The sequence below is a fragment of the Labrus bergylta genome, chromosome 7, assembly GCF_963930695.1.
Source record: "Labrus bergylta chromosome 7, fLabBer1.1, whole genome shotgun sequence".
NCBI lineage: Eukaryota > Metazoa > Chordata > Actinopteri > Labriformes > Labridae > Labrus > Labrus bergylta.
In genome coordinates this window covers 29,919,069-29,943,980 of record NC_089201.1, presented here as the reverse complement: position 1 = coordinate 29,943,980, position 24,912 = coordinate 29,919,069, and the positions used below count along the sequence as shown (strand labels likewise).

At 38.8% G+C, this 24,912-nt stretch overlaps 1 protein-coding gene across 7 annotated transcripts in view; it reads right to left on the bottom strand.

Moving 5' to 3' along the window:
* Positions 1–24,912, bottom strand: part of magi2b (membrane associated guanylate kinase, WW and PDZ domain containing 2b) — a 92,965-nt gene that overhangs the window by 63,431 nt on the left and 4,622 nt on the right. For 6 of the 7 annotated variants that reach the window (XR_010666712.1, XM_065957360.1, XM_065957362.1 and 3 more), the window contains exon 2: positions 2,026–2,142. Coding sequence is in view for 5 of the 7 variants with exons in the window: in XM_065957360.1 (XP_065813432.1) it covers positions 2,026–2,142 (117 nt within the window). In the remaining 2 variants the exon portion in view is untranslated. Of the gene's footprint in view, positions 1–2,025; positions 2,143–5,421; positions 5,835–24,912 lie in introns of those variants that run through there. The other variant, XM_065957359.1, reaches the window with a different exon arrangement.

Here is a 24,912-nt window from a genome sequence, read left to right as displayed (position 1 = left end):
CCCTGACAGCATGTTGTGATGCAGAGTGGCGTCTGCTTGTCAAGCTGACAGACTCGCACTGACAGCATGGTCAGAGCACTGTAGAGGAGGGGAAAAAAAACAAAACACACTGATTTTACAACGCTCCAAACCACAACAACAAACAGCCTGCCGGGCACGAGCAGCGCAGCACTGAGCAACCTCATCCCCTGTTTTTTTTAGCAGTCTGATGCTGTGTCACTCTGATGGTTGAGCAACGCTTGCCTTTGTGTGTCTCTGAATGCCGGGAAGTCATGCAGAGAATGTTTTTTTGTGGCATCCTCGGGCCAACTGTACTGCATTTTGTGCGACATAGTTGGCCTGTTGACCAAAGGCTAATTAAATCTGGGACGTCAGCTGGAGAGGAATTTGGGGAATGTCTGTTAAATGTTATTTTATTAATTTAAATATTCAGCGTATTATTCAAAGCCGCCATGCAGGAGGTCTAAGGGGTTTGAATTCCTATAATCTTCACAACAGTGTATCAGCTTTATTATGTGATAAGATAATAATAATAAGTTAATTATGGGGATATCATTACTGCTCACACGTCACACAGTGACTAGCTTTCCATTTTCATACGTGCCTAATGGCAGCTAATATGAAACCTGGTGACAAATCTGTGGTTCATGCTACCAAAAAGGGCCGGTGCCGATCTTTGGGGTTGAAGTGGGTGAGGAACTTGAGCTATTTCCTGTCACCTCAATCCTTACCTTTTCAATCTGCCTTCACTATTTCACAGCAAAAACAGGCTGTCAAAGGTAAAAGCAGAGAAAGAGAGGGGGTGAGTTGACTTAAAATGATGACAGAAAGGAAGAGAGAATGAGAAGGGACAGTCAGAGGAGACATAAGAAGGAGCAAAGTGTGAAAGCAAAGAGATGGAGACGACAGGAGTAGTCAGGGAGGAGAGGAGAGGAAAGAAGAGGGAGAGAGAGAGAGAGAGAGAGAGAGAGGCTCAGGAAGTGTGCAGCTGTGGGAGAGTGTGAAACAATCGCTTCTGTGTCAGCGGCTCAACACACCGACAGAGGACATCTAGTGTAGTAGAGGTTACCAGCCTACAGAAAAAAAAAAAATGATATATCACATCAAATCCTGGCTTGACTGGTTCAGATCTGTCTGTCCACAAACAGCCAAAAAGGCTAGTTCATTAAACTCAAACCACCTTTGCTTGCTAAACAACCACACAGCATGAGGTTAATGAGATGAAATAACAGCCTTTCAACAAACACCAGATCACAGAGCACAGATCCACACACATAGACTCCCCTTCATACGTGCATGAAAGGAGTCACATGAAGTGGGCCGCTGCAGTCTCCAGAGAAGCTAATTCATAAGCTGCTGGCTGTATTTGACAGCATGCAGACACCGACGAGGACGGCGTTCCCTCAACGTCAATCTCTGTATTGGTACAGCCCCCTCAACAGGCATCAAACCACAAAATGACGACACAGTGTAAGCATCGACACACACGTCTACACACACCAACAGGATGATGTTTCTGTGGTTTAAATTCCTCACACACATAAAAGAAGCATCTTCCAAATGTATTCCCCTTGAATGACATGTAAATATCTTTGTATATCGTTGTGTGAGTTGTGCGTGTCGAGTGTGTGCTGAAGGGGGTAGGGCGTCAAGGCAACGCAAAGCCTAGAGACAAGAGACTGGTTGCCATGGAAACCTCAGGCTGAGAGAGCTCAGCAACCGGACGATTGAGGGAAGAAAACGAGCAATAGATGGGAGGCACTGAGAGAAAGATCATGTGTGATTAAAAAAAAAAGAAGAAGAAGGGGGGGGCAAAGATGGAAATATAAAAACAGAGGAAGTAATGATGAAGAGAGGAGGGAGGGGGAAATGATGATCTAAGAAAGAGACACAATGAAAAAGACAATTACAGACACACGGCAAAGGCAGAGGAGCTGAGATCAAAGAGTAAAAAAAAAAAACTGAAGGAGTGATAGAGGCCGTTTGAAAGTGAGCTTTTGGAGGCGGGGGGTGATGTGAACTCACAGGGAACAGTGCGGAGGTAGAGGTTGTCTCTGATGATCTGCTGGTGGTCGTGGTCCACCGAGCCCTTAGAGAAGCGCAGGTTGAGGTAGTGCCGCAAATCCTTGTCAACCACCCCCCCTGAAACACAGAAAGACAGAAAACAGAAATTAGTATTTGCTTTAGGAAAAAGAACGTAGAAGTGAGTGAGTGCTGCACTGGGTTAGAAAACAAAATAAATATAGAAAACTCAGGTGCTCTTCAGGAACAGGAAAAATGAAGTGTGGAGAGGAAGTCTTAAGCTGAAAATCCGAAGCTCTCTGATAACATTGTTATGCATCACACATTCAGTGTGGGATTGTCAACGCGTTTCAACATGATCATGATACACATGACACATTTCAAACATCTGATTAAGATGTAAACAAACACAGCGACTCGTATATTATGACACAAAAATGTTTCAGAACTTGTTTAAGTACGGTAGGATGAGAGAGTTCAATGCAAAGCACACACACACACACAACGTTACAAAAATTACAAAGTTGTTGTTAGAGGCGATATATATATAATTAAATAAAAGCAAAGTGGAAGAATAAGTATTTGCTTTATTTGATAACAAACATGCATGGAACACAAGTCTGGAAAGATGTTAAAGATCGGCTGTGTAAAAAAAAAAAAAATGGAACAAACTAAAAGGATTTCCAAATACTGACTCCTGAGGTGCAGACGAGCAGCGCTCAAACTAACTAAAGACTTTTTAACTTCAACGAGAATATTTACATTTGACGGATTCCACACACACAACAAATGTCAACATGAGTTTAAACATTAGTCTCAAACAGCGAGTAGCTCCAACAAAGAGTTGCAACAAGCTGATTCAGAATGTACAGCTTGTAAGACTGGCAGTAAAAACGAGACTAAAGAAGACCGATCCATGATGCAGATTTGTTCACTTTAGTTCTAACGCTATCACACGTGTGCGCTACATAGCTGTCACTGATAGGCCTGTGCATTTTGCTAAGGGGAGCCCACATAGCATGGAGGAAGCTAACAACAACGGCTAAGCAGTTTGGAGGTACTTCATGCTTATTATGGCCGACCCCTTCTACGACAACAAGCAATATCTGCACAGCTGTCCTATTTATTTTATTTTATTTAACCAGGAAAAAGTCTCATTGAGATTAAAAATCTCCTTTACAAGAGCGTCCTGCAGGCCAAGACAGGCTGCAGCACAGTTACAGGGTTTCAGACATAAAACACTTAACAACAATGAACATAAACACAGGAATCACAAAAAGAACCATTCATCAGAATCTGTCAGAAGTCATCAGCAACAAGGCGATCAAAAAGGGGCAATACGAGTTAGCTCAAACATCTACAGTCAGATGTTTCTGCCTCCAGATCATTAAGACCACCTTTAAAAACATTCAAGGAAACCAGCTCCTGAACATTTAAAGTATCTTACAACCGATTCCAAGAAGAGGGAGCAGCATACTTGAACGCCCTTTTTCCCAATTCTGCGAGCGAAGATGCTAACTTCCATTACTTTTTTGAAGTATGTATCTCTGTAGGTAGGATGGAAGCAGACCGAGAATACCCTTATAAATAAAAACATGTCAGTGGTTTAGTCTACGTGCAGACCAACCAACCCGAGCACACAAGGAGCAGTTCACTTTGTCCACTGCATTGCAAAGAAGACGCAAGAAACTTTTTCCAGTTATGTTTGAAAGAGACAAAACACTTTGAACGACTGTACAGTTTGCCATCACATAAATCATTTCTAAAACAGTCTGCCTGGTATTTTCAAGAACATGTGTAAGCAGAATTTATGAATGCTAAAAGCTATGAGCTTCACTGTAGACACCTGGAGCTTTGAGGTTACCACAAAGTGCAGTGAAACAACCTACAGGCTAAAAAACTTCCACAGATCACACACCAGCAACTACATTTTAACTGCCCCAAGGAAATACTTTGTCAGTCTACTAAAACATAGACAACAAAGGAGTGCAGAGCTTTAGCTGCTTTGCACATACAAAGCAGCTCCATGAGGATTCACTTTGACAGCACAGGTTGAGTGATGCGCAGTGTGGTGGGCAGATTGTGATAACAATTTCAGATTACCGGTATATTTATTCATTTAAATTTGTTTTGCAAATATCCAAAACCTGATGCTACCTTCCAGAAAAAATGATTCACAGTCTCATCCTCACATTGAGAAATAGAGGTTATTAAATTAACAACTGGGATCTGATCGGTAACGCTAATGGCAAAATACCCATAGCCAAGGTATCAGATCAGTATCGTAGCTCATACAGTTGGATCGCTGTTTTACGGACAAAGCAAAATAGCAGAGGCTACCACACACACACACACACACACACACACACACACACACACACACACACACACACACACACACACACACACACGCGCACACAAATCATGGTCGCTGTGTTCACCATGTGATCCCCTTGGGTCTAAATGTGCATTGTCAGCGGGTTGGGTGAAAAAGGGGCCACAGAGGACAGCAGCTCATCTCATCTCATCTTTCTGCCTCTGCTAATTATTTGCCGTCTTTCTCATTAAGTTCCCTGATTGAAACATACAGTCCAAAAAAAAATGGCACATATATAAATGAAGGAAGAAGACTTGAGAGCAGGCCAACATATCTGTGCTGCACACACACAGTAAGATAATGTCCATGAATTGTTTCTCCTCCCTTCATCCCCAAAGCAAAGAGGCCCGAGAGGATGAGAGGAGGAGAACTTATTCTCCACACAACATTCAGTATGCAAAGACTATCACATCCGACAGCAGGAGGTATGAGGTTACAAGCCATGCATTTACAAATGAAAAACATGTCCTCTCACACATGCATACTCTAGAGCGACCTCCTGCTGAATTGCCTTGACAGGTTTTGGCCTACCGGTTGAGATTAAATGCCGCTCACACCCGTCCAAAGAGAAAATATAGCTTTCAGCCAGAGAAGATATTCTGTACATATGCTCACATGGAATGTGAAGGTTTCTCCAATATGTAGCTTGTCTGTGTCTTTTCTTGTAAGGAATCTTTTTTGGAATAACATCTTATGTAAACTGACACCATTTTAGCGAAGGCTGTGAAGCACAGTTTATGACTGCACGAACAGCAATGCTAGAAAAAAAAGGAGAGAGAGCCAGAAAACAAAAGAAGACAGGATGAATTCTTGATTCTTGATTTTTAGGATTGTCGCAGTTTTTCAATTGACCACACACATCACATCGTGCAGCTATGCATGCCGGCAAACGCCATATCTTTGAATTGCACGGACACAGACGCACACATATTTATACATGCATACCACCACACACAGCTGTATGCACAGAGAGGGGACGGAGAGAACAGACAGTGACGTTAAAGGAAGTGCAGACCAGACACCTCATCGGCAGCTCGTCCAGATGTTGAAGAAAAGCCGTCCTTTTCTCTACGGGTATACATCCACAGACAGCCTGTCCTCCCAGGTGTCCTCTAGCCTCGTAACCAACAACTGCACATCTTCTGCCGCCGCCTGGGTGAAAACCTCAGTGTCCTCCCTTCTGCTTCTCCACCGCTGCTCCAGCACAAACACACACACACACACACAACCACACACACACACACACAACCAGCACCTGGCTGCAGCCAATTTTTAAATCCCACAGAAAAAGGACGAGGACGAGGGGGGAAGGGAGATGCAGGGAGACGCGGAGAGATGGTGAGAGACGACGACCGTCAGGAGAAAAAGAGAGGAGGAGAAGGAGATGTTGCCAGTGGGAAGCTGGGGCTCCTAACAACCAGCCAATCGGATTGGCTAAAGAGCTCCCACAGTCCTGCAGCAGCCCCTATCTGCTGCTGCTGTCACTGCACTGGAGTTTTTATATAGCACTTGTATGGTTAGTGTTTGTGTGCTGAGAGAAAAAAAAAGGCTGAGAGAGAGATGCAAGAGAAGAAACTGAATGTTGATCTCTTTGAAAGCATTTATAGCTGTGTGTCAGTGTGTATATTTGTGAGTGCACCCAGGTCCTCAAATAGTGTGCCTTGCCCAACAGATGCTCTCTCCCTGTTTGACCTTGTATAGACGTCACCGACTGGAGAGAAATACTGTGAAAGGCAGCGGCATATGTCACAGTGAGGTTACACACACTCATAAGCACACAGAGGGCCGATGGGCTCACAGCTGCAGACACCAGTGAAGACGCCTCGAGCGACGTCTTGGGCAAGGTTCGGTTAACACACACAAAAACAAAATTAACACCAACACAGAAACACATGATGATGATATGATTGCTCAGCTCAAGATTTAAAGTATAGCTAAGAGTGGAGGAGGCAAATACAGCAAGAGAGCTCAAATTAATATAATTGAACTCGCAGACCGTGCTTTAAACATCACAGCTTTTTTTGACGCTGGCTGTTTTAACAAAAGTAGAAATGATTTTTAAAAACGGTAGGACAACAATGGCGGGGGGGGGGGGGGGGGGGGGTGATGGCAATGAAATATCACAGTATCAAGGCAGACAGCGTTTACTGAGGCTTCTGGGAGGTAAAAGCATTAGTCCATGCAGGTGACATGGTTCTTCTTTCCATCGGATGACCCTCAGCCAACCTCCCCACCCCCATGCCCTGCACCTCCAAAAATACACTCTGCATAAATCAACACACTGTGGGGTAAAGTGTGTCTACTGTCTCAGGGTCTTGTAGTGAGGGGCAACGCCCGGGTGAGTTAAGGAGGTTAGCATGAGGTTGAAATCCAAATGTGGAGATTTTAGTCTACACAACTAGGGATGTAACGACAGACTCATTTCATGATAGGGATGGGTACTCGAGTACTCGCCGTTGACCCCATTATTCGAGTAACATTTCGTTACTCGCTCACCTGTGCTAGCTCTGCTTTAGGCTACAAAACTTGAACTCACAGCGTTTCATGTGTGACCCAGCTTTTTGTTTTCACCTAACTGAATATACTAGGTAGGGAAATAATTAACGGGATACAAACGTATGACTTCTCCGGCCACGGCTTCAGCTTTAGTACACACCGAGCCAGATTTCAGCAAAAAACAGCTGTTTTACGGCAGCTACGGCAACTCTCTAGGGACATATTATTACACCGAAAGCAAAAGCACAACAAATACAGAACCGTCTGCTACACCTGCAACATGTCAGTCAAGAAAAGTGATGTCTGGAAGTACTTAGACAAGAACGATGAAGTTAATGTGCAGTGCAAGATATGTGACGTTAAACTTGTATACCACAGAAATACTAGTTCAATGCTTAACCACGTGCACTTAAAGCTCGAGGAGAAAACAGGCAGTCTCGCATCACGTCATTTGCTCGCCTTGTTAGCACACGTCGTTGTTAACGACATCTTTGAAATTGAAATGGCTTTCTGTTGTTGGTTATTTATTTATATTTATGTTTAAATATTGGATGTTTATGTCATTTTACAGGCATCAATTCAATCACTCAATCAATTTTTATTTGTATAGCGTCAACTCATAACAAGTGTTGTCTCGAGACACTTTACAAAAAGCAGGTAAAAGACCTTACTCATTGTTATGTTACATAAAGGAGGTAAAAGACCTTACTCATTGTTATATTACAAAAAGCAGGTAAAAGACCTTACTCATTGTTATATTACAAATATCCGGTGTATCCATCATGAACACTTTAACAAAGCAGCAAAAGTTACAGTGGTAAGAAAAAACTGCCTTGTTAAAAAGCAGAAATCTTCGGCTGGATCCCCGGCTCATGATGAAACAACCTTCACAGGCCTAGACTGCGCCGGGTTTGGAAGGGGACAGGGGAGAGATGGGATAAGATGCAGGAAGAGGGATAGGGAGCAAGGGGGTGGGGGGAGGCAAACCGTCCATCAACAATCCGGTGGGGGGGGGGCTGTTCTGGCAGGCATAAAGTCTACAATTCGGGTCCGAGAGGTCCGTGTCCGATGGACCCTTTTTTCGTTTACGGTAAAAAAAAATAATAATAATCTGCGGGTACTCGAGTACTCGTTCATTAGGTAATTCGAGTAATCAAGTACAGGGATTACTGTAAATTCCCATCCCTAATTCATGATTCAATACTTTTTGTAATGCTGGGTTCACTATGTTTGTTGTGATTTTTGCGTAAGTAACTTAACTAACTGTCACTAGTGATGCTTTCATTTTGCATTTTCTCACTGCCTTACACCGAGTGCTAACAGCAGGCGAGCGTTTGATGTCACATTGCGCCGTCCACACTGCATCTGTTAAATATTTCTTTCTCTGCTCTGTGAATTTCAGTTTCCCCCTTGCAAACAGTATGACATCTGGTGCTTTTGTAGTGAATGTGTGATGCTTTGTTTTGAAGAGCTGTTGACACAAATCACAACACTCAAAAGGTTCCACCAATAAACAGATGGTCAAGGACAAAATGGCGCGCTGCGTCGCTCGCAGGCGAGTTCGGACACTCCAATAGGAAGCAATAGCATCAAGATGATTTTGTTGCTGACGCTGGCATTGCGTTTTGTCAGGACATGCTGATACACCGAGGTAACTTTATTTCCTGTTTTGATAACATGCATGCTTTTATGTTGAAGTGACACAAAAGTACGGAGGAAATTGATGGCTAAAAGAATAAACTGTGAAAAAATGTTCGATGACATACATACATACAGATCATTAAAAAATATAGTGTAGACAATAAGAAATGTTCAACCATCTGGACAAAAGTCTTCCTGTAGTCTTTCCTACATTACAGCATCAGGAAACCTCGGGTGAGCATGTTTGAAAGTCACTTATTCAACCTTTTTAGATAATTTAGGCAATTTTCTGCCCTCATTCATAATATAGTTTAAAGAGAGACAGGTAGCCTAACGCAGGGACGCAGAGAAGTGGTACCACTGAAGAACATTGCAAATTGATCCTCTATGCCACAAAGACGCTCTTACATCAGCTGATTTTAATTTTGTGTTTCTGTTGATGGACTTTTTTGTCGTTCACTGCAAAGTGCAAGAGACAGTCATAAGAACATAACTGAATTTTTTTTACTCATCATGTTACTTCAGCATCTATTCACCACTGTACTGTTTTATATTTAGTCATGTAAATATTAGTATTTTCTTATTATGTTTATTGTTGATATTTAATGTTGTACCTGTACATAAGAGAGCACACTTCACCAAAGTTAAATTCTTTGTGTGTGTAAACATACCGGACAATAAATCTGATTCTGATTCTGATTCTGATTCTGATCTGTGTGTGACAAAGAGCGCTGTACTGTTCGGAGGCAAAGCTTTTCAGTAATCAAGTTACTCCAGAAATCATTTCAGCACTAATTAAAAGACATTTTGAGATTGGAGAACTGGCATTTGAACTGGAGTTTCAGTTTTTAGTTTTTTTATTGAAAAAGAAAAAAAACTTTTTGTCGGGGTGCAGCGATGGGTTGGGATTGGGACTTACAGGTGTGGAAGAAGTGTTCTGAAGTGGAACATGTTGAGATGTCACAGAGTACTGTTGATACTGCTGCCAATTGTGTGTTTCTTTTTATTTGTCCAAAAAAAACAATTCAAAGTTGAAAATAAGAAAATCTACACTGTGGGCTTCAAAGATATTATCCTGTAAACACTATAGTTTAACAATAATAATAATAATAATAATAAATTACATTTATATAGCGATTTTCTAAATACTCAAAGACACTTTGACAGGAAACAACAAAAAACAAAGCAAAAACTAAGAGAACAATACAACATAGAAGTAGTGTTGAGGGAAGAGGATGAGAGTCAGTTTGATGAAAAGGTGAGTTTTTAGGGATTTCTTGTAGGAAGTGAAGTGTGGGGGGAGTCTCTGATGATTTTAGGGAGAGAGTTCCAGAGGGTGGAGAAGGCCCTGTCGTTGCATAGCTATTAATCTTAAATGTAATTAAATGTTTTTGTGAGGCCACCAATCATAACAGAAATCTCTGTAAATGTGAGGAATCTCACTAAATTTAGATGCGAGACCTGAGAAACATTCAATGTGCTGAATGAAAACATTTATAATCAACGGCCATTAATCTTGGCAGAATTAAAAGTACCAAATTATCGCTCTGTCTTATCAACAGCCAGCTTTATTTTAGTGCAGATATTTTATTTTAAAGCCTTTTTTTCCTGATAATTATAGCATGCTTATATTTAAAGGATGCAAGTACTGTTTAATTGTTTTTTATTTTTAGTCCAGATGTAATTCAAAACGCCAACTTGAAGAAAATAGTTTGATTCAGGGTTTTTGATTTTTAAAAACATGTTCTATGTTAAGTTGCATGGTTTGTATGTACAATTTGTTGATAGATATAGACTAACAGGGGCCATTTTGTTGGATTTGAAAGGCATAACTACGGTAGTTCTGACAAGCCCACTCAAGAGGCCAGAGGAGAGCAGGGCAGCACGGCCATGCCACATCGATTCTCTGAATTTCTCTCCTCACAAAGTTTAACTGCTAAAACTCTTTAGAGTATACAGCCCAGCAGCCACGCTTCAGGAATGCATGCTGACTTGCAAACTCTGACACTTAACATTCATGCACAAATAAACTCACACATGAAGGGCAACATGTACTTGCATGCAAATGACCAGAGAGAGACCATGAGATGCAAAACGATGCAACATCATGTCTAGGTTGGCTTGACAGTCAATTGTTTCCTGAACACAGTCCCTACTTTTACCACATGCTCCCTCCTTTGCATGCACATGCACCTTCTAACTTATCATTTAGTATTCGTCTACTTGCACATAGCTCTGTATATATTTATTTATTTCTCGTTTACTGCACATAGTTCTGTTTACATCTGTGCCTTTGAATTGCCCCACGGGGACAAATAAAGTTTTTTGAATTTGAAATTGAATTTGAATTTTAAAAAACAGGAGCGAAAAAGACACACCAAAGACCAAAAGAGCAACCACATTGAGTAAACTGATGGGCTGCCTGGCTGGTTAAATGCTTCGATCTGAGCTGTAGGTGGAGAGAGTTTATGGGAGTGCTGAGATGAAGTAATGCATCGTGCCCTTTAAACTGCCCATTGAAATCACGTTACAATGATTTAGGGAAGTTTGTACTTTCACACAGTCTGAAAAAGACAAATACAGTCTGTGGCTGTTTTTGAAACTGCATACTACATACTGCTATCTAAATCAGTATGCAGTATATACTGTATACTGCATACTGAGTTCTACAGTAGTATGTAGTATGACTGCCAGTCTGTCATTTTGCAGTATGCTTGGCACGGTTAAACTGGTTTCCAGTCCTGGAAAGCGGAAGTAAACAACGGCCCATCTGGAGGCAATGAACATAATTAAAATAAAACAAATCTCTCATATATTCATTTACACACAATGCCCTGGGTTGAAATATGATTGGCATGCTATTAAAGTTGTAGAATACTTTTCAGACATTCAGGTTGAACTTTTACTCAGCTGTGAATAATATGAAGAGCAGGCCGAGGACCCTGTAGCTGCAGCTGCTGGTCCAGCTGTGGCACATGAACTGTACAGTCTACAAAGCAGGAAAATCTGAGGTGGTAAGACTTATAAATATATGAACATGTCATATTTGTTATTGGTTCATAATGTGGCAAGATATTCAGTCACCGCCACCGACGAGTTCAAACAGCTGCGCTCCGGCATTCTGATCTCTGACCTGGCACTTTGCATTGTGGGAAACAGTACGCGAGGTAGACTGGTCCGATGCATACTGTACATTTTTCCTGTATCAGTATGACATCCTGGTATTTTTGGCATACTGCGGATCTCACAGTTGTTCACATACTGCATACTGCATTTTGGCCTAATCTGTACTGGTAGTATAGTATGCGGTTTTGAAAAACAGCCTGTAAGTAGAGTCAGTGGATGAACATCTTAGCCGTGTTAACTTCTTATAGTCTTCTCTAATCTGACTCATCGAAGTGTCAGTGAACGTTTGTTGATAGATAATGATGCACACTGTCAATAGGAACACGAGCCTTGATGACAGTAGAGGTTTGTTTAACAAAAATTGAAAAAAATCTTTAATATACAAAAATAGCATTCACTATTTGGCTGAAATCAAACAGTGCATCGTTAAATATCATGTAAATATAGTTAAGTTGTTCGTAATTAAACCTCTGTTTTGCCACAAGTGTAGTGTGGACAGAATTATACATGCCCATAACATTTGGATATAAGCAGTGTCATTTAGTCTGGATAAGCTATAATCAGTATTCCCCACATGAGCAACGCCAGAAAGATTCCCTTTGAGTTGATTGAACCGGTGATTTTCTCCTGCCTGTGGTTGTCATGACGATCTCGAGGTCATCTTTGTGCTGCGAGACAGTAATAAACTCAATAAACATCTGTAAAACATGTTGATACGAGTGTATATCATTTTTCATTGATCATATGCGTCTTTAACTATAATTCCCCTGCTGTAAAACGATTTCATTGTGAATCAATAGATAACTGTTTGGATGCTGTTTTAAAAATGCAAACATCAATAAAAAGGTGCAAATGTTCTTGTTGTAATTGTTTGTCTTTTCAGCATGTTCTAATTTACACAGACCACTTTTTAGCTGTTTTGAGACATTAACCAGTGACTGCCTGTATCCACTTTAGACTTCTCATAGGCTATCGTTCATAACAAACCTATAATAATAATAAGAAGAAGAACTTTTATTTATAGAGCACTTTTCAAAAACAAGTTACAAGGTGTTTTACAAGGACAGTAAATATAAAAACAGGCAGATCATAGAATAATAAACAAGGCAGGATTAAGGAATAAAAATCACTTTAATATATAAAATCCCTTTTTTAAAAGAATTGTAAAATACATACTTTTTTTTCTATAGTTTTCCTAGTGAGGAGGTGTAGCTGCTGTCCACATTCATGAAAATATAAAAAACACACAGTGACAACATGTTGACCATGGCATGTAAAAATGCTACAGCCGATCAACTATGAGCGAGTGCTGTCTGTTCCACTAGTTAACACTGTACTTTCAGGCTGTTGTTGATCACATCATTCAGATTGTATGTGTCTTTTTTGGACTGGGTGCAAGAACAAACATCCTCAAATCCATCCGATCGATAGCGACTACAACTCTTGACAAAGCACATTACACTTAAAACAAGACGTTGGTGAGTCACCTGTTTCTATCCAACTGTTCATCGCTTCAACTTACTTTGTGACACTGAAAACTCTTAATGTCTCCGAGGGCACTGTTAATTCATAAAGCCTAATGGGGAAGCAAACTGCATTATTTGGTTGTTGTTTAATGTGTTGTTTAATGTGATTTTGATAGTTTAAGAAAAAAAGATTTCAGAGCCACGCCCCCACAACATCTGCTGGACTATCACCAGTTAAACCGACACACTGTACCCAATGCTTTTCATGGAGAACAAAATTCACAGAGATACCTTGGTGATCGATAGCTTGCCTGCACTCCCACAAGAGGTCACACAGGGCACAGAGAAATACAAAAGTGCAGGTCAAAGGTCAGAATATACTTTACAAGGCTGCACTTCTGAAACACACACACAACTTACAAAGGAGGAATATATTTATCCTGCATCCTCCTCATCCATATTCTGCATGAACAGTATCTCTCACCCCCTTTATGTCTTTGTTAACAAACACAGAAGCGTTTCCAGTAATACCAACAACCTCTATAAAACCGGTGGACACTCCCGTCCTGCACAATTATAGGCCCTAATAAAATATGTTATTTTAATAATAAGAAAGCTGTTTTTCTCCAATTGTTATTACCCGAGTGAAACTATGTCCAGAATAGAAATAATATAATAAACAATAACACCTTTATAGTCAATCATACCTAAAACAAATACAAGTGGAGCCAATCAATGCAGTAAAATGTTACAAAAAAAAATGCCTCAAATAACTGAATTACTTGTAATTTTTTTTTAAGTAGTACTTTTGTTTTGGTGTCACTACAGGTGTGTTTAAACCATAGACTGTAAATATTTAATTTAATTTAATCTGTTGTTCAATACACACACCCAAATACACACTTTCTGCATTTGTTTGTCATTGTTACTTTATGCAGTTAATACATGGTTTTCTTAACATCTTAATTATGTTTTGTTTAGTTGTTGTTTTTTAATTTGGTGATTTTAGGCTATTTTTACATTATTTATGTGGAGGCTTCAAATAAGCTCTTTCAGTTTTCTGCCTCTTCCTGCAATGAATATTGTCTATTTTTTTATTTTATTTTTTATTTTGTTAAATGTATTTTTTTTCTTACTGTGCAGATAAATAAATACTAAATGTTTTACACCTGTCAGCCCTGCAGCTTCAATTCAGAAGCTGTTAATTATTGATTATATGATTATGACTGAGAGTTACTTAGCAAGCTGTACCTATTAAAAAAAATTACTAACAATAAATATTTTAGCTGAAGTTTGAGGAGCAAAGACTTTTGACAAGAAAGAAAATAACCGAAGTAAACAAGCTCAAAGAATGTTTTATTTGTACTGATAAAAATAGCCGTTAGTTTTAGCCAACTCCTCCTAAATTAACCTTAAATCATCTCAAAGCACTCGAAGAAATCCGTCACACCGACCTTCATGTTGCTTTTATATTTCTAAGACTGGAGTTTAACTCGCGTTTCTCCCTCTTTTAGCCTTTAGATAAATATTATAAAGCTTCGGTGAACTTTAACCGACCATTAGACCTTAACGGTCAATAACGTGACGGTCACTGTACGGAAGACGATTAGGGCCATGTTAAAAAAAATGTTTTTGTAAAATTTCGAGATTAAAAACTCGTAAATTTACAACTTTATTCTCATTAATTTATACGACGGAGGATTAGGGCCACATAAAAAAATAAAAAAATAAATAACATTTCAAGATTAAAGTCGTAAATTTACGAGAATAAACTCGTAAATTTACGAGAATAAACTCGAAATTTACGACTTTATTCTCATTAATTTATAGGACGGAGGATTCATTTTTTTTATTTTTTTTAAATTTGAGATTAATCTCGTAAATTTACGACTTTTATCTCAAATTTAAAAAAAAAAAAGAGAATAAAGTCGTACATTTACGAGATTAAAGTCGTAAATTTACGAGAATAAAGCCGTAAATTTACGAGATTAACGAGTTCGAGACCAGCCTGCGCGAAAATGATGAAAGTAGAACTCTTACAGTCTTTAAAGAATAAAAGAATAAAGTGGTTATTTCAGTCTCTATCAGAAGAGCAGCAGCATCCTGTTGGAGCATCTTGTCCTAAAGGTTTCACTAATAAGGAAATAGGATACTTCCTTTTGTAGTCGGTAAAAACAGTTCAAGAGAAGTTTTCACTTCAACTTGGAAGACCTTGTTTGTCTGTAAAATGATGAACAGGACACAAACTGTCTCTGCACATGAGACACTTTAACAAGCAGACCGATAACAGACACAAATAGTTGTGTTGGAGCTTTCCTTATGCAGATATGAAACTACACATGCTTTTGGCACATCATCAACTTCACATTGTCTTTAAAATATCAGCACCCTGAAAAGATACTGAAGAAAGAAGCACACTGACTTGGAGGAAGTTGTCTGCAGAGGAAAATACTTTAAGAGTTCTACATTCATCATTTTGCGCAGGCTGGTCTCGAACTCGTCAATTTACGAGTTTAATCTCTTAAATTTACGATTTTAATCTCAAAAAAAAAAAAAAAAAAAAAATTAGCGTGGCCCTAATCCTCCGTCGTAAATTTACGATTTTAATCTCAAAATTTTAAAAAATAATAATAATTAACGTGGCCCTAATCCTCCGTCGTACACAGACTGTAAAAATAAGTAAAGGCGAAAGAAGTAAACAGAAACAATAATAGTAATTATATGACAAAATAAGAGCTCATCTACTGAACCTATAGAGTCATGGCATAATATAGGCCAGCCTTGGTCTTTATGCGCCTAGGCTATTTATTAATACTCTGTCCTCTGCACTTCTTGTCATCCTTTGCTAAAGAAAAAACATCTGAATGATTTAACATGTTGAAAAGATTTCTGTGTTGTTTACCTGAACATTGCTGCCTTTTCCTACCAAGAGGTTCCCACTTTCTTTACCCACTCATTCAATGTATCTATGGTCCTCCTGACCCATTTTGTCCTTGTAGCCTTTTGTCACATTTGACTTATAATACAAGATGTCTGTTTTTTCTGTTTGTCTCTTCATCCACCTCTCCAGTGGTCCTGTTGTGTGTATCCCCATCTGACCTTGTCTATTTTATTTTTTTCTTGCTTTAGCCTACAGTCCCAATTAGTTTAAGGTAGCCTAAAGTTGAGTTGTTCATCTGCAAGAACAAAGAGTGCCAGTGTGTGTGTGTGTGTGAGTTATACTGTATATGTAGCTGCTTCTGATTTGTGTTTACTGTGAAGGCCAGTTAGCTGTGAATGAAGGGGCCAATCTGTTTCCAGTTCCCCCTAATGGCGTTATTACAGGAGGCGGCAGGGCCCATTATTAGTAAATGACAGAGCCTCTCTCCTAAAGGTCTTTGTATTGATCCCCCCGCCCCCCCATCCTGAGACTACAGTCTTAATGATGATATTCCTCCATCCTTTCTCTGCAGCGCCGTGATCAAGGCAAGACACACATTTACAACCTCTGAGTAAGAGAAACAAGGCCACGCTGCAAAGGTGAATTCAGGACTCAAAAAAGGGGGGGGTGTAAGAAACGCCAGCCCTTATAGTCCGTACAACCTTCGTCCTCCCACAGCGAACAAATGAATTCCTCATATCTGCTCGCATTGCACATCAATGCTGATGAGATCAATAGTGATGGAAACAAGTGTGTTGTGTGTGTGTGTGTGTGTGTGTGTGTGTGTGTGTGTGTGTGTGTGTGTGTGTGTGTGTGTGTGTGTGTGAAATGGCTCCTGTTTTAAATGCCATTATATGGAGATGTTTGTCACTACTGATTGCACTCTCCAGTTCAAGCGGCTCACCTCCTCACACTTTATCAAGAAGGATGCATGTTAATGACGATAGACTTGAGACATGCAGAAGAAGTCCAGGGAAGATAGAGAAAGGAAAACATCTGTGAAGGGAGGGCAAAGGTGTGTGCAGGTTTATTTGTTTGTGTTTAAATCACTTCTTAAAACTCACTTTTATAGACTTGCTTTTATGTGATTTCTCCTTTAAAGATCTATCTCTTACTTTTATTAATTTTATTGCTTTTTATCTTTCTCTTCTTTAAATGTTTTAACCTTTAAATGTTTCCCTTCCTGTATTAATTTTACTGCTCTTATTCTTTCTTAATTCCTCCTTTTATGGTTTAACTCTTCAGCTCTCTGTTGTTTTATTCATTTAACCAATGTCCTGTTTATCTCTTCTTTTTATCTTCATTCTGTGTTTACAGCCTGTGATGTGACGTCGTCCCACTATCCCTCAATTTTTATTTTGTTCTCTCCTGGTTCATTTTAATCTAATTTTCCTTCTTTGTACTGACCTGCCTCTCCATACCTGCCTGTTGAATCTTATTCCTGTTATTTGCATTTTTACAATGTCGCCCTCTCTGTTGATCTCTGCTCTGTTGTTGTGTTTCTGTATTTGTCTGTCACAGCACTTTGTAAACATTTGTTTTTAAAGGTGATATATAAATAAAGATATTGTTATTTTAACCTCTGTTGAGGAGCAGGAGAAATGAGACATGAAGGGGCCTTGAAGGTAACAGAGAATGATGAGACATTCATTGGTATGGGGGAAACAGTGGTCGATAACCTTAGGGCTTAAAAACCAGCAGGGTGTGTTTCCTGTCAGGACAGAAAATATTAATTGTGTATGTGGGAGAGAGAAGGCTGCCCTCTGAGTATTGACATGAATCTTTTCTCTAATACTCCACTTAACTGCAGTAGCCTTTCATGCTCCAAGATTCAAACTGAAATAAATTCAGCTAAACTGTACTGATCAACTGCTCTCTTATTTCCTTCATCAAATATCAGAATGAAGGTTACAAACCGGAATTGAATGCACGTCATGAAGTTATGGAGAAGTGGCAATTAACAACATGACTGCTCAGGAAGAAAATACTCATTAACTCTTCACAAAGTGGCATTTAGCAATTTCAGTCATTCAGTTGTGACCTTCACCTTTAAGGGGTTTCAAAGACCAAAAACACGATCTAAGAACAAAGTAGAAAGCTATACAGGTTTACAAAAAGGCAACCTAAATATTTTGTGGTTTGGGAAACTGTTATTCATAGTGACTTGAAATGAAAATCTCTTGGATTTAGACTTGGGCAGGGTGATCTCAGAGATGACAGTATTGAATCTTTTTCAAACGTTTACATCAAAAGTAAAGAAACCTTTTTTCAAATTTTATTTTATTTAAACTGATTTCTAGTAAATATAATATTTCTGTGAGACAAAGATTTGCAAGTTGATAGGAAATGTTATGCAACTTTGTATTTTTATGTTGGAGAAAAACATTTTAGGAAATTAGATTTTTGAATATCTGACTGACACCACTCTGCAATGAACATTTAAGTTAAGCTTTCATTTGGTTTGCTGGTTTTTGAACCAGCTTAAAAAAAAAAAAAAAACTCCTCCTTCAAAGCTCAGTCAGAATCCCTATGAAACATTTATCTACTATGGGAGAAAAGGACACTCAGAGGTTGGTTATAAAACATTCTTACTTAATTCATTTACTTAATTTAAGTATGTGCAGTTGCATCAGTTCAAACATGCAACATTATTCCAGACCGGCTAAAGTCAGAACACTACTGGGTCTTAAAAAGCTTCTCAAGATATATCAGAGATTAAACATTTATAAAACTTAAACAAACATCATCACTTCTGAATTTTAAACTTTGTTAAGACTTTAGACCATAATAATCTCCTGCTTTAGGAAGTAAGAGCAGTGATGGAGGCTGCTTCAGGCCTTCTGCTGATCAGACAGTTAGTGCCCCCTACTGGTGGCAACTATCAACTACAGAGATGAAATGATCCTGGATGCAAGCAAAGCACTTTGAATACATCAGCTGAGATGATTCCAGTAAAACAGGGAGCTGCCTGCTGCTGCTGCAATGAGCATGATGACGTCAGCAGTGCAGTTTAGGTTCATATCTGTAACAGTCTAGACGTCTTCTCTTTCATGCAGCGATGCATTTACAAATAACATATGTTTACGAGGCAGAGTGACAAGGTGAATTCAGGTTACATTTTGGATTTTCCTCAAAAAATCGTATGAATAATGTTTGGCATATAAATAAGAGGTTTTGAAAAGATTTGAGGTGTTTATGAATTTAAAAAAAGGGCTTAAACTCAATATTGTCACATTTTTCCTTCATGTTTTGTATATTCAGAGTGAATAATACTGCGTTGGCTCTAATTCAAGATACTCAGCTCAGGAATGATGGTGAGCCTCTTTACAAAGTCAGAACATTGTTGGTTGCCGTCCACCCGTTTAAGCAGCTGGCTGCAGCTTTTATAATCCTTCTCATTCAGAATTGAAGCCCACAGCAAAGCTATCAGATTAGCGCTGAAGGCTAATCTACACTATGTCAATGATTGTAAACCATACGCTGCCTTCTGTGCTGCTATGCCTGACTGAAAAAGATATGACTCTGTGAAACTGGAAGAAGGAGGAGGGGGGGGGGCTCAGTTACATAGAAAAAATTAGCTGAATATCATTCTGAAGGCAGACTTACTGCCTTATTGTGGGAATGTGTGTGTGTGTGTGTGTGTGTGTGTGTGTGTGTGTGAGCCAGCAGAGGGAACACACACACACACAGAAGTCCACCCACAGACTTTTATAACTTCTAGTTCACATTTGATGCATTGGTTGAGATAAAGCCAGATGTCCCGCCTGCCTCCGTCTCTGGAGGTGAGAGATGGTGGCGTCTCGCAGCAACAACTCTCCCTCCCTGCAGAGCGACAGAAGTCAGGTAGAGAGGCCCACTCTTACACTTCTCGTCCACTAAAATATCTAACATTTTTTTACTTCCCTACATTTATTATGAAGTTAGCATTATTACCTTATGATGTTTTAAAATAATATTAAATCATATACAGATCGATTGAAAAGTTTATTTAATAATTGAAAAAAAGTGGCTTTAATTTGTCTAGGTACATGTACAGTGTATATTATTTTATTTTTTTAATTTTAATTTTTAATTTTAATTTTTATACTTTATTGATCCCGTGAGGGGAAATTTGTTTTTTTGTTGTTGTTTTTATATATATTTTTTAAAATATATATTATATGCATCAGTATCAGTCACATAATAAAACTATACACTGACAGAGGGTAACATATCTGCACAAGGTTGATCTTTACACTTTTCCTTAAGCAAAATGTATTTGTATGAAGTCATTTTCACACCTCACAATTATTTAAATCACACCTTTAATGTTTGCACTGCCTGTTATTTAATGTCTGTTTTTTTGATAATTTTGCACTATCTTCTTTTAAAACATTGCACATATATTTTTATCCCTGAACGGGTTATGTACATTTCTTATATAATTCTATTTTTTAATTACACAGTTTAAGTTTGTTTCATCTAGGGAATTCTTTAAAAGAAAATTCGGGTTAATATATATGTACGTTTTGCGGTTTAATTCTTAACAAATGTTTCATGTCATGTCTTTGTAACCTGCTACTGGATGCTTTGAATTTCCCTCTGGATCAATAAAGTATCTATCTATCCATCTATCTATCTATCTATCTATCTATCTATCTATCTATCTATCTTTTCAAATGTGTTATTGTCATCCAAAGTTAGGTATTAGCTCTGAAACTATTGGTTAAAAAGGCCTAGGGGGAGTCACTGTTATGTCATTTGTTCAATAATTTTGCCAGTTTGTCCATCGGCTGCGAGTCAGATTACATTTTTTTGGGGAGAGAGCTTTGCTTCCTTTTCCACTAAATTAATAAAATATTCCACAAAAGTGAAATTCAACTAAAAGCAGATGAGCATTTGAATATAGGAACATTTCTTAAAAAAGCATCTGTCTGACAACTCAGAGCACAAAGGCTCCACCGAGTGGTTGGAAGTATAAATATAAATAAACAGCAAGACACATAAGAGGACAACATGTGTTTAACACCAATGCATTGTAAATATAGATTTTAAATGGTTACTGGTATAGATGTGCTGATCCTTTTTGATGACTTAACACGGATGATTTGATGTGTTGTGTAACTTTAAGTCAAAAACAGCAAGAGTTAATACATCCGCACATGTACATAATATATATATATATATATATATATATATAAAGCTTAAAGGCTTTATTTGTGATTTTTCACACTTAAATGTAGAAATCAAGTATATCCTCTGAAAATAACTCTGTGAGTCATGACTGTCTACAATGGGTGTAACACCCGAGTCCCACTGTCTGTGATGTTTTCAGAGTTTTCAGAGTCCTATCTTCACTTTGTTTACATCGCCCGGACGGCCGGCTGACTCCTCCCCTCATGTATAAAAGTTGTTTAATTGAGGGACTAGAGAAAAGAAGAATAACATACTGTACTCACTGCTTAACTGTGTTTCTAGATCACGCTCATTTCAGGTAAATTTACATGCAGTGTGAAGATACCAGCATAATAAAGATCGCTAGCATTAGCATGCTAACACAACAATGCAGCGCCAGTTGTTTTGGTTTCATGCTGGTGCTCAAAGGCGACATCTGCTGGATCGCATATGAAGCCTTTAAAGGTGTGGCCATATGAACACCTGACATACAAAACAAATAAAAGAAAACCTCTTGCTGCTTTTATGTATCCAATTCTTTGATAGATTTCAGTGTCAGGTCAAGTGACTTATAGAGGAACACTGAAGTGCCACATAAGGGCAACACACACACACACACACACACACACACACACACACACACACACAGTAGACAAAATCACACATACACACACATAATCATTAGAATATGGTATTTCGTCTCAGCCACATGAAGTGCTTCTGAAGGCAACATCCTATTTGTGTAAATAACCACACAACATCATAAAATCACATCGCCATGGTGATATTGAGAAAAAAATACTGAAGCCTGACTTCTTTCTTTGATCAACTTCTTCTTGTTCAACCATCTCAGAGCATCACAAACTAAGTGGAACAATCATACATCCCTTTTACTGAAGGACGTAAATGTATTAGATGGTTGGTATAGAAACAACTCTGACCCCATGAGGATCGAGGGATCGTCAAAGTGCTCTCACAAAGCCTTCTTCAAAACACCATCTCAATATCCATGTGACAGACACATGCAGAAGATGGTCCTGTACACTGTCCACATTGACCTAATTCACTTAACTGGACATGTTAGATATCTGGGCATTGGCTGGCCGAGCTCGAGTTTGATCCTCTGAGCTCCAGAAGCTTCCACCCTCCATAAAACCATTCTCCGCCTGCCTCTGACAGAACTCATCTCTTGGTGGAGTTATTAATACCAACTGAGCGGACAGGATGTTATGCACTGATTCTTCAACAAAGTGACACGAGAGGAGAAGAAGGTCGCCTCTTTTTCCCTTCGCTCCATCTGTCCTTCAATACTCACTTTAAGAAGACTGACAGGCCTTGAACAGCAGGGTCAGAACACTTAACAACATCAAACAATCTGAACGCAAAAGATCCAGTAAATATTAAACAGGGAAATCTTAAGATTTGTGCTTACATTCAGCGTTCTGCCAAAGTCCTCCTTCAAACAGCTTATTATCCAATCACAGCTCAACAACCGTAACTAGGCATGGAGAGGCTTGTCAAGCTCTGGACATGGCACTTTTCACATGGCAGCCATTTTTTTTTGTTTGGCTTTTATCTTGAATTCTTGCACTGTCTTAAGCTGAGAGTATTTTACTCGCTGTTTGAATTCAACCCATGCTTTTGTTTTGAAATAAAGCAAGGACCTTCTGGTAGATCGAAGGTTTTAAAAATGAATTAAACCACAGAAAAAGAAACTCATTACAGATCAAAAACATAATTACAAAAGCTAGAAGAAGCAGTAAAAAAGTGAAATGTTGGTTGATATTACTTTTGACTCGTCGGCTGAGCTGTCCAGACAGTTTTTAAAGTGAAAGAGATGCAGCGTGTTGTTCTTTTCCTCCATCAATGTGACTACAGGGAGACACTGCACTCATCCACAGTGCTATTAAATCCTCCTATTTGGGATGAAGAATGCATATATGGTGCATACTGCAGAATGAATATTGTCAATATTCAGTTTTTACTTTTTTTAGCCTTTCTGAGACCAAAAAAAGGCCAAGAGTAAGAAAAAAGTAAACAGGTGTTTTTCAGCGTTTGGATGCGTCTCAAACTAAAACATGGTAGACCCAACTTCCACAGACGAGGTGTGCCTAATTAGCATAAAATCAATTATTTATAAAGGTTTAAATGTTTAGCTACAAACAAGAGCCAGCATGTAGGAGTATGGAGTAAAGATAGAATCACCGTTCTGCACTTTATTTGGCTGGAGGAGGCTTTCACTGCAGCGTCTCCAGCCAAATCTCGTGTTAGATAACGCTACATTTGCCAAATTCATCAATAATTCCTCCTCTTCAAATCCTTGAGAAAGTAGGGCAAACATAAGCGTGAATGTGACCACTGTCCTGCTATAGTCCACGTTTTTGATTTAAATATATATTTCAAACTTTCAGTTCAAATCAAGAGGAAACACATGACAAGCAGCTTTACATTAGTGCATTATATCATGCAGGGAGCCACCGCCTGATTTTATTAAACCCGTTTTCTTTTGTAAACATTAAAAACATCAGCTGGTGTCAAAGTCCTTTAGCTAAGGTTTTACCTGACCATTTTTTGCTAGTTTCAATCATTATTTAATCCTGCAACACACTGTTCCAAGTTTAAAACAGAAGTCTGCTTTGCTCCAATGACAAACTTTGACAGGTGTTGCACCATCTGATGAGGTTTCACATGATATCGATTTCACAAAGCTCTTTGTTGACTGTGCTAAGTTTACAGTTTAAAAAAGCATTAAATAATTCAGATATGGTGGTAGAGTCCCTCCGCCTGGTCTATGTAAATAGGTTCATTAGGAAATAGAAAGCTCCCACGTCTGCCCTACATATCTGCTGTGTCCGAGAGCTGCTGCTGCACAGTGTGACACAGGCTGGCTGTGTTCCACTTAGATGTTCCAGGGCATGTTCACATGTTTTAACTTGTGTTGTTTTTCCCTAAGAAAAGCAGCACTGCATGTTGTTCTCATGAACCTACAGGTGCATTAAGGTGATTAAGTCTGGGATGATGGCTCTAATGTATTCTGAATAACAAAATTCAAGGCCAAAAATAGCTAGCAACAAAATTATTTATATCACTGTATTTGGGCCATAGCTATTTGTGACAAAGATTAACAATTAAAAACAACTTAAAAAGGGCGTTCTTAGAGGCAGATACATTTACATTCTGCATAAATATCACTTTCCCTTAAAGTGTTTTTTTATAAACAGGATACACTGATTGATGAGCAGAACAGTAATGTAATATAAAACATTATAATAATTAGAAATTTGAAAGTATTTTCCAGCATAATGTCTAATGACTTGAAATCTGATTTGTGTTAAAGGAAAAGACAAAAACAAGATTCCACTGTTTTATTTTTCCTGTGTGCTTTAGTGGTTATGAAAATCCAGCACGACAAAGTCACTCCATAATAAAAGAAGATTGCACATTAAAATATGTATTTATTTTGATTTTTTTAAATAATGAAGGATCTGCCAGAAACGGGCTAAAAGAATCACAAGATGGAGTCTCCTCTGTTCCTCAAAGTGAATATTATCACACCTTTACCATACTCTTCTCTTAAGACTCCACCTCTCTTTCTCACTTACAATTCAGCACACACCTCACACACACTCACACACACACACACACACACACACACACACACACACACGCACACACACACACACACAGTCATTCACACTTCTCCCCTCTCC